The 11,405-nt window shown below is 39.5% G+C and overlaps 1 protein-coding gene across 2 annotated transcripts in view; it reads right to left on the bottom strand.

Moving 5' to 3' along the window:
• Positions 1-11,141, bottom strand: part of LANCL1 (LanC like glutathione S-transferase 1) — a 42,179-nt gene extending 31,038 nt beyond the window's left edge. The window contains exons 1-3 of one of the 2 annotated variants that reach the window (XM_019656909.1): positions 11,090-11,141; positions 10,681-10,777; positions 8,050-8,167 (exon numbers count right to left, since the gene is read on the bottom strand). In XM_019656909.1, coding sequence (XP_019512454.1) covers positions 8,050-8,167; positions 10,681-10,761 — 199 coding nt within the window. In that variant the 5' untranslated portion in view covers positions 10,762-10,777; positions 11,090-11,141. The other variant, XM_019656908.1, reaches the window with a different exon arrangement.
• Between the last annotated feature and the right edge of the window lie 264 nt (positions 11,142-11,405).

Consider the following 11,405-nt stretch of genomic DNA (forward strand, 5'->3'; position numbering starts at 1 on the left):
ATGGAAGCCTGGCTCTGCCAATTACTAGCTGTGTGATCTCAACCCATTTACTAAACTTTTCTGTGCTCAAGCATCTATGAAACAAGAGGAGCTTCTCCACAGTTACTGTGAATCATGCTAATCACAATAATCCTTAGTGCATAGTAACTACTCAATAAATGCTCAATCCCAAGTGTCCCAGGTGAACCTCAGAGTGTTGCATGAGTCACTCTGTCTCACTTCTGATGCCTGATCTAAAGGGACAGAAAGTCCACAGCAAACCATACTCTCCCTTTTCTCATTTCTTGCCTCTATCCCCTCTCACTGGCTCCTCTGACTGGGGACGTGGGAAAGTGTTCCCTACACACGTGCCATCTGCCCTCGCTCTTGAACTTTCTGGAAGTCTTCTCTGTCTTCAGGCTCTCTGTCCCCTCCTCTCTCCTGCTTATGTGGTCATCATCCATAACGTGGGCTCTCCCGATCATCTGCTTGAGTCTGAGGGGTAAGTTCAGATCAGGGAGCGAGGAGGAGGAAGCCCACTTCACATCCAGAGCCAAACCATGTGCTGGCTATCCAGCTTTACCAATTAGGAAGCAGGTATTATGAGCCCTATCTAATTTCTAAGTTCGTTTCTCAATTGGATTAGAGGAGAAGGGAAAGAAATGTGATTAACAGACTAACAGATATGAAATAAGTTGAATTCATACCCTTTCCCCATTCTACCTAGTTTTAAGTTACTGTTTTTAGTTTGCACAGGTGGTAGCTAGAATAACAGTGCAGGGCACTTTCCATCCATCCATCCATCCATCCATCCATCCATCCATCCATCTATTCATTGATCTCTCCATCCAAACATATATTAAGCACCACCTATGGAGCTGGCAATGTGTTAAGTGCAAAAGTTACTGTAATGAAAACGACAGGATACAGCCCCAGCCTCCTTGGTATTGTCTGTAAAAATCAAATTGCTTAGGTATGTCTTCTTTTTTTCCCTCCTGCCATTTTTTCTGATCTATTTAGAAACACCCTGCTGTCTGTGCCTCACCCAAGTACACTGGTGACATCTAACCCTCAGTTCTTTCAACCCTGTGTTTTCGCAATGTAAGATAACCTACAGTACAATGACGCCACCACCACAGAAAGTGCAGGCAGCGAGAAAGCAGGCGGCACTCGTGGTGCAGTCATCTATCTAGTGGTCACTGAAGGGCTCTAATACACCCGGGGTAGAGCCACGTCCTTGATTCCTTCTACTTGTCTGAACAGCTCTGGCTGGGAACCGCTTAGTTGCTTCTCAGGAAGGTGAAGGACACTTGCTCAGGGCTCAAATTAGACATTGAATGCTGGCTCTGATGTAGAGCTACTTAATAAGGAGATCCAATTGCAAAGAAAAGACACCTGGCTAGAGTGATTCCTTTCAAATAAGTCTGGTCTCAGCAGAAACTAAGACCCACAGGCTAAAGCTGCAGCTCAAAGGCTATACATTTCGCAGATCAGAGGAACAGCGCGTCTTGAAATACTTTAATGACTTACATTTAGAGAGCAAGTTAATATTACTCTGGGGATTATGCTGCATATCCTCTTATTTAAAACGTTATCCAATATTTGAAAAGAGGAACTCTATGCTGATCTTAGCTTCATTAACGTTGTGAGTTGGTTAGAGAAGATTGGGTCGTGTCTTTTAGAACTAAAGCCCCTAGAGTCATGAGTGTGTTTCTTTTCAAAGTGTGAGCTGATCATCATTTCCCCTAGGAATCATCATAGTTAAGAGTGGGAAAGAATGAAATTAAATGAGGGCTAGCGCTTTCCCTCACTCTCCCTTAAAGACACTGGCGAGATCAGCCATCCCTTGGGTTTACTTAACCTTTCTACTATGTTATCTGCAAGGGAAGCAATCTTTTCTACTAAATGCTTATTTCTAACACAAGAATAATTCATCTGCTCATTTAATCCCTTATAATAACAATCCTTCACCAGTGTTTTGTGCTTTCCATTTTGTAAGGCACTTTAAAATCTTCTCCTTCCTAGAACCTACAATCTACCTGGAACAAAACCCAAAGCAGCCTAACAGGCAGGTGGCGTTACACCCTCTGGTGACCCTCCCCCACTGATCCCCTTAGTAGCTGGCCATCCAGTTTGACCTTACGGGGCCTCCCGCCTACTATTTTTCTGTGCTATCTGCTGCTTTGTGCATGGATATATACAACGGCTCTTTTTTTTTTTTTTTTAGCTGAGCCATCCTGCCACCTGTTGGCAGCTCAGCTGCAGCTCAGCTCGGGCCAGGAATTGAACTGCTGTTGCTCAGAGCTCACACTCTTAACCAACTGAGCCACTCGGCCGGCCCTATACCATGGTTCTTGATGGCGCACCTAAAGAACCTAAGTGCTTCCCTTGCTTCCCAAACTGGGAGCACGTACTGTAACGAACTCTCGTAAATGTACCAGAAAGGGATTAAGGCTACAAATGAACAACTTAATGCTTATTGCTGGCTTATGTCACATATGAATATTATGATGCATTACACTTCAATGAGTTGATTTTAGAAAGGAGGATTATGGTGAAAAGAACCAAGGCTGTTCATTTCAAATATCATTTATTAACAGCTGTAGGAGCTACCGATTCATTTCAGACATAGGTGATATTTCACACGAGAATATCCTCAATAAGCCTTTTCAAATACAAGCAATTATGAGGAAAAGCTTCTGTTTTGGCCCAGTTAATTTTCTATCCTGAAACCAAGCTGAATATATTAATTAAGGATTAGGAAGGGGGAAAGCATCTTCTATACAACAATGCTAGAGATTGCCTTTTTCTGGTAGCAAATGCCCATAACTCTTTCCAGGGTTTTTATGTCCAATCCCAAGTAATTTTTTCCTATAGACTTTTAAGGAGTAAGCACTCTTGTTGTCTAACGAGACATCTCCCTTTGGCTTTACCAAATTGCTTTCATGCTTTACCAGGGCTTATCCTGATGTTTTTCTAAAACATTTAAAACTGAGTACTCATTTGCCATTTCTAAAAAGTTTATATAGCATGCGTATCATCATGTGATTGCTCAAATTACTCCCTCTTAGAGCTTATTTGCAGATCTTCACTTAAACAAAATGTACGGAGTAAACCCAAATGAAGAAATGGAGAGTAAACACACACACACACACAAACAAACCCATTCATTCTCCTTCTCTCTCTTTCTCTCAGTAAAGAGCAGGTGTTCTAAAGCCAGACTTGCTGGGTTGAATCCTAACCTAACTGTCACTTACTAGCTGTGTAACCTTGAACAGGTACTCAGCCACGCTTTGCTTCACTTTTCTCATCTGTGAAATGGGGGTATGAGTAGTATCCATGCCATGGAGTTCTTCTGACATTTAGATTAGTTAATGCAAAATGCTGGCACGTAACGTTAGTTATTGGCATACATGCTCACACAGTCTGGCTCCTGTCATTCAAATGCCAACCCTAGTGATATTTTATTAACAAAACTCTGTTTTAATCTTTACTCTTGCTCTTCAACAGTCAAATGATCACAAAACTGCATACTGGTGGTTTTGATTCCCTTGAGAACCAAAAATTATTGAATTCTTATTTTTGAACATTAACGTATAGTAATCATCTGTTAACTCTCAATTACTTCCTGAAAAATTGATTATTCATGACACTTCATTCCTGGATAAGCATGAGACAGACCAGGGGGATTTATGGTCATAACTGCCTCAGTTGCCAATCTGAGATCGTTGTGAGGTTTTTTAAACTCTTCCCTCCTTTCTTTCCCAGGGTCAAGGCATTTTATGTCTCTGCTGTAATAAGAAAGGTAAAAGTTAGGAATACAGCTTGTAAAACTGCTCTATGATAACCACAGGTGTAAATATATAGGCTTCGGTGAAAACGATGCCTGAATCCTATTAAAATCCTATGTTAATACTCCAATCGCTGTGTTATATCCTCGGCTTCCATTTTAAAATAAAAGCCAAAGTATTTAATTGTAAAATAGTTTGTAAAGTGAATATAAAGTACTTTCTAAAGCAATGATTTGCTTTTTTAAAATTTCTATTTAAACTTGTACATATCACCCTTACCAATAAAGCATTATACACATAGTCTTTTCTGAAGTACATAAAACACACAGAAGTGCTCTAGCAGAAATTCTAATAAGTAGCCTGTCATCATTAGTCTCATTATTTTTTTTCTGAAAAGACAGAAAATGGGAAAAAGTGATGGGAGCCCATTTTTTCAGTTTTAAGTATCTATAACACTGAAAACACAGGGGTGCTTCTTCTCTCCGTTAAAACTCTCATTTTCAAGATTAAGTGAGCAGCCGAGGCAGGTGGAGGAGGAGCATGAACGAGGCATTATGAAGTGGGGCAGCCTAGCTTTGTAGCTTTCTTTCGTCATGATGCAGAAGCACAGACACATGACTACGGAGTTTACTAAGGACTGATGCATGACACAAACAAATTAAGGACTTTATAAGCCTGTGACAAATAAGAGTTTGACAGGAAGTGGAAATGGGAGGCAGAGCACTGATTAAGCTGAGAAAACATCCATGTTTCACAGAATTAAGTTTAGAATCACTTGTAGTCTCTTTCTAGATTTAAGTTACACTAGGCTCGAGAAAAACTATTTATGATTTGGCATTACTATAATACTTCATTTCTATGGCAGGCTTTATGAAAAGGCTATTACTTATTGAAATGAAAGAAAATTCAAAACGCATAAAGGTGTTATGAATCCAAATCCAAATATGAGACTCCTTAGAAACAGAGCAGGCAAAATACTGCTTAGCAAATTTTCAAAATATTTTAGGGACAAAAATTCCTGCAAAGTGGCCAGAATTTAGAGGTCCTTTTGCAGATGAAAAAACTGAGCGTCACTGTCCAAATGCCTGTGCAAATGCAGAAATCAAGGATCATGTTTCTTATTATACTCAGATAGGACTTATAACGGAGATTGCTGGGTTTTCTCCAAAATCCACTCTCCCTCCTCTTTCCTTTATTAACTGAACCCCAGCTAACAAACTACATTTACCATGCATCCTTGCTAACAGGTATAACCATGTGAGTATGTTCCAGCCAATGCAAAGTAAGTAGAATTAAAATGTTGACTGGGACTTCTCAGAGTCTTTTGGAAGGGAAGGAATGCCTTCTTCTTTGCTTCATCTTCCTGCATCCTGAAAAGCTGCTGTAATGGCTGGATCTTCAGCAGCTATCTGGCCAAAAGATAGAAGCTAGTGGCTGAGGGGTTATGGAGCAGAAAGAAAAGAGGACAGGGTTTCTACTTGAGGTACTTGGGCCACTATATCAGCCCTGGAATGCCTGTCTTTTACATGAGAGATAAATGAACTTCCATCCTATTTAAACCACTGCAATTTTGATTCTTTTGGATATAGGTAGACAGTGGAGCCTAATCCTATTCCAAATCCTAATCCTATCTAAATCAGAATTAACTATCAAATCATACTTCTACAGAGGGATGAAACTTAACATAATACTTGGATGGTAAGTTAAAGTTCTAACTAATTGTAATAATCATGATAATTTATCATACAAACTATGTAATGAATAATATAATAACTCGCAAAAGTTTTCACTGTAAACTGAAAACAAATGCTTGATAAATATCAACACTGAAGAAAGTTTTAAAGGTTTTCTACAATGAATTAGTGTTTCCCAAAGTAACATAATTTTAGACAAGTTAGCAACAAAGGCAAACAACAAATATCATAAAAATATGACTCTAAATTTGTTGCTGAACAAAGTTAAAGAAATATAACCCGTTTTCTAAAAAGTATCAATTTTTGAAAGATAACACAGGGTACACACAAATTAACATACAAATCTACATATAATTATGCAAATGCTGCTTTGACACACAACACCAAGTATTTTTATTGTGTTAAGATGTTTGTGAATGCATTTTTTGGTATTAAAATTGCAGTTGTGAATAGAAGACACTCGGCAAGATAATAATTTTCTGTTGTCAAATCAGCTTTAGTTTCTTATGCAACTCAGTTTTATGCTATTCAGATGGTCTGAACACTGGCACATGAAAGCATTTTACTTATTCACTTCATGTAGAAATAATGGCTTTTTAACAGTGCTCGATTAGGAGACATTAGGAACCTTGCCTCGAAAGCCATTAGCAAATTTATCTAGAAGATTGTATGCTACATCATAAAATAACCAGCAGTTGAAGATGTTCTAAGCTGCTTCGTATGCCAATTGGCGTAGACACTTGCCAGAAAAGCTCCTTCAGCCAGCAATGAGTTCATAGATACTTAAGGATAAAATTTTGAAGGATATTGGCAATTCAAAGGATATGATGCCAGAGACCACATACTGCCAACAAATTTAAACAAACTTGCATTTTACTTTGCAGTGAAATCTATTTCCAAGGAAAATTTAAGTTTGAGTTTGCCAACTAGCCCTGGAAACAGAGGGGACTGACTGATGGCTTTTCTTAATATTATCAAACTACTAATGCGAACTTGAAATCAACCCCCACTTCCTTTCCCCTTAAAGCAAGGTATCTTATAATATGTAATAATATAAGCTCACCTGAAAGGGTGTTAGAGATTTAAGACCTTCTCTCTGTAATCAGTTATGGAATTAAATCTAGCCCCTGTCTTAGTCTTCTTTTTTGTCAATAATGACAATAATAGAATGTCCAAATGTTATTAGGAAAAGATCTATAAGTCTGTGCCTTCTTACAATGTGAAAATCAAGAAGAAAGCTAAAGATAACCATGTACTGTACTTATCCTGTTTTGTTCAAATCCTCATAATTTTAAATAAAGAAGAGTAATGTTCATTAATGAGATTAACCTATCAATTAAAACATACCTGGAACACAGTAGATACTCAATAAATGACAAACTGTTGTTATAACTTCCCTTTTGAAGCAAAACACTTCCAGTTTATTCTCATCTGAATGTTTCTTAAGTTTCTAAAATTCACAAAAATCATAAGACTAAACTATAAGAGGGAGGGGCCATCATTATATATAGTCCATTTCTCTTATTTTATAAAATTTTGTCCTTAAACGTCTCTGAGAGATTATAATTTTTACTTATTTTATCTGAGATTATAATTTTTACTGATTTTATCTGCCTCCCCATCCTCATAAGGACAGACAGAATCACTGGCCATTAATAAAAGAGGACTGCTAAGAGATTGCTATTAGTAAATTCCTGTCATACAAAAGTCCTCCAAGTCCACAGATGACCTTCTGTATCATGACCACTGAGGCTTGCAAAATGCAGATTTCTGGGCCCTGCTCAAGACCCATCAAACCAGAATCTCTGCCATGAGGCCCAGGAATTCCACTTTTATGACAAGCATCACACTTTAAAATCAAATTCAAATTCCTAAGCTGAAAACTGTTCCTCCTTGTCTACTTTTCAGAGTAACTGGGAAACGCTGACTCTTTCAACCATGCTTTCTCCAAGATTATAAAGCTGTCTTTGTTTCACATTAGTAAACTAATTGTAGTGCTTCAATTTTCCTTTTTTGGTTTCTGTCTTACCTTTCTGACAGCCATGTACTGTTTCTTCCCAAACTTTCTCCAACCACTCACCAGTAAAACAGTGAATGCAAACCAGCCAGCAATGATTATATGGAAGGATTCTTTCACAGAATCTACACTTTACTCTGTGTTCTGTATGGCTCCCTGTTATGTAGTAACTTTTATAAAAAAAAAAATGGCGCTTCTGGACATGTTTTATTTCCTGTGGGTAAATACTCCTTACCTCTATTTTATGCACTGTATTTAGAGCTCTTTCCACTGAAATTTCATCTCCAAATTAACTATGTCATGCTAAACTTCAATTTTTCTCCTCACAAGTACAGCAGCCATCCAAATTTGTGTCAGATGTGTCTGCAAATATGCTTACCCTGCCTTAAATTCAGAGCACTGTTAGATGTCCAGATGATACCAAGGCCAGGCTGAGAGCACAGTAGTCTCCTGGAAGCAATTACTCATGTAGATGCAGGAAGCATTTAGGGTATTCAGTGAGACTGCTTTGGTAATGCTTTGGCTCCTTCTACAATGCTTATGCCAGCTCATGGTCAGCACATCATACCTGTCCAGCCAGTGTAAGCAGTGCCATCCCGAGGGTCTGCTGACTTTAGGCCTCTCTCCATTTGCTGCAGCAGCTCTCGAATCTTATTGTTCAAACGTTGTGAGAACTCAGGAGTCAGCTGTAGATATTAAAGGGAAAACAAACATCAAAATACATGAGCCACTCCATTTCCTGGACTATGGGCTACCAAAAATAGGAGGGTATTTTATTTCCACTAAGGCCACATTTTCCTGCCTGGGAGAATTGGACAATTACAACAGGTCCTCCAATTATGGCATTGTTCAATGTCATTTCATTATAACATTGATGAGAAAAAAAAAAATCAGTTCCCACTGGGGCCCCTGTCTGTGTGAAATTTGAAGGTTCTCTCCATGTCTGTGTGGGTTTTCTCTGATTTCCTCCCACATCCCAAAGATATGCATGTGAGGTGAACCGGCATCTAAATGATCTCCGTCTGAGTGTGGGTAGGTGTGTGAGTGCAGCCTGCGGTGCAAGGGTATACTCTCCAGGGTGGGTTCCTGCCCCGCGCTTTGAGCTGTCAGAAGGGGTTCTCGCTACACCTAACAAGGAACCTGAAAGTAAGAAGGCAGTATAGCATTATTAATAATAAAAGATACTAAATTTTACTACTGAAGAGCATCTCTGATAAGGCAAATCAGACTATCAACTATGTCTGGATAATCTATTCTGAAGCACCTTTATGATACCTTGTTTTATACTCTGAAGAAGAAACCATGCTGTTTGAAGGACATACCCCCATTATTTAACAATTTCTGCCAAGAGGTTAAGATTTCAACAAGTCTTGAAAATACATTTAGTAAGATAAAATATACTTTAATATTAATAGCAAAGGTCGATAAATCTCAACTAGATAGGAGAGTGCATCTACATGAGAACATGTCATGTTCTGTTCATAGATCATGGATAATTTATCATCTTGCTTGGCCTTACTTTAAGAGACCAAGAATAATGAGAACGCATCAGCCTCAGGAAGGGAATTTACTCCCTATGTGGCATATAAACTGTATTTAATAAAGGTGACCTGCCTGAGAATATTGATTGCTGTGGCAGACCACAAAATTATTCAAACTCTAGTGATAATTAGAAGAGTCTCTAAAAGCCCCACCTCCTCCCTTTTTTTCTGATAGATACTAGAAAAAAGACCAGTTCCTTATTGAAATGTTTGTTAATAAATTAAGGAGGGCCGATTGCCAGAGCTTGATCCTTGGTGTTCAACACTAAACAATTTTAGAACTTGTATGATAAGTTTCTTTCTGAGATTTGTCCAAAAACCACGTGTTAGGCAATAAATTAGTGTTATTTTGGGGCCTGAGTGTAAATTTATGACTATCTTTTTTTCTCCCTTAGAAAGAGGTAATTTTGTAAAAAAGCATTACATTTATAAATAGTCTACACAGTGAGCATTTTGTTGAGGGCTTCTGTCCTCATGCATCCTCAAGTGTTCCCTTTGCCAAGTTATCATGAAGCAGCATGTCTTCTTCCAGCAAGACAAGACAAATACTTCAGCTTCAGGATCTGCAGAGGTAGGCAGAACGCAAGTCCAAATGGCCAAAAGGACGCCATCTGAGCTCAAGATAATTATAAGCAGCTTTGTTTGGGCAGCTCAATTTTGGTCTTCAAAGAATCAGACTGATTCTAGCGCTCTACACACTGGTGCCCCGCTATCCTATGACACTTCTCCATCTCTGTCATCCCTCTCCCTCCTACCTGCATTACTGACACAAGTTAATCGTGATGAGTGTTTTAAGAATCAACAGAGCCACATCAAGTCAGCCTGGCAGATAGGGAATCTCTAAGGCTATTATCTCACATGTGAAATGCTTTTCATATAGAGTTTCGAAGGAATAAACTGGTAAAATTAAAAAAAAAAAGTGTGCACTTACAAGACATCACTCTTCCAATCTAACTCACTCTTAGGATTTCTAAAGGTATTCTTAAAAAGAACTGTATTCTTTCTTAACAATTATGCTCACCCACAGGGACATGAGAAAACACAGGCCTCTGGTGACTGACATCCAGCTTCCCTTTTGCACAGTAGTTTGAGGCACAAACCAGTTTAATTTACTAGTTTTATTTATTTATTTTCAGCTGTGGGGGTGTCCCGCAAAGGGTGGAAACTATACCAAGAATTTCAGGCCTATGTCACAAATTTTTTTTAGCCCTTTGAGTTTAAAGATGTCTTTACCACATAGTCCGCCGGTTTCCTCTTGTCATCACCCTGCCTATACTTGCGTACAATCATAAAGCAATAACATGGCACATGTGAAACACCGTCAGGATTTTGCCCTCTTTGCAAAGCAAACCAAAAATGATCAAAAATGCAAAATTACGTAGTAAACTGCATAGTTGTCAAGTCTTATAATTTAAAACATCCATGAGATTATTTTAATTATTAATATTAACGATTCCTTCTATTCAACATGTTAGGGCTGACATTGTATATTTTAACGCGTATTTTATGGATTTAATATCTATTTTATATATGTACCCTCAAATTATATACTGTTAAAAAAGGGTAAATGCACGTCCCTTTCTTTCAAGCAAAACTGAGCTCCTTTCCAAACACGGGGGTTGGAGGAAGAGATTCAGGCAGATGGATCCCAAACTCACCCTCCCAGCAGGATTAAAGTAGCCTTCGGCCAGAGATTTGTTATAATCGGCATAAGGATTCGGGAAGGCCCTTTGAGCCATGGTGCCGGAAGCCAGCCTGCAGAACAAGGGAAAAAGAGAACCCAGGTTGAAACAGGGACTTCGGCCGCGCGGCGATGGCGGTGGCCAGAGGCCCGGCAACGCTTTCCTTCGAGCTTCTGGGCCACCGCACGGTCTCGGCGGTCTGGGAGGACGCCGGGCCCACTGAGGCCAGGATGCTGGGGCGTGGCAGCTCCGCGGAGAGGCTGCCAGGGCCCAGAACCCACCGCGAAAAAGGGATTCCGTTTTGCACCCCACGTTCCCACTCCCGCGATTCCAAGCAACTGCCCAGTGCCGTGTCCAGAAGCCCTGCCCCGCCTCGGCCGCTCACCCGCAGCCACCGGACAATAACAGAAGCGACGCTTTCACCGCCCACTTCCTGACAGTCGGACCAATCAGAGCCTTCGTCGCTACGGAGACCCGCCCCCTTCCTGCTTTCAGTTTGTTAAAGAGACATAGAGTGTGATTTGTGAAGGATAATACAGGATGATTTAAAACCTGGGTAGCTGGATTAGGGACGTATCGTAAAATAACGTGCAAATGTGCCCAATATGTCCTATCTTTGTTCCCTTTTAACTTTTTTATTTTTATTTTTAAGAAAACGAATTCAAGTCCAGATAATTCCTAAGTACTGTAATTTTTTTTTT

This window comes from Hipposideros armiger, unplaced genomic scaffold (genome assembly GCF_001890085.2).
Source record: "Hipposideros armiger isolate ML-2016 unplaced genomic scaffold, ASM189008v1 scaffold_268, whole genome shotgun sequence".
In the NCBI taxonomy this organism is placed as follows: Eukaryota; Metazoa; Chordata; class Mammalia; order Chiroptera; family Hipposideridae; genus Hipposideros; species Hipposideros armiger.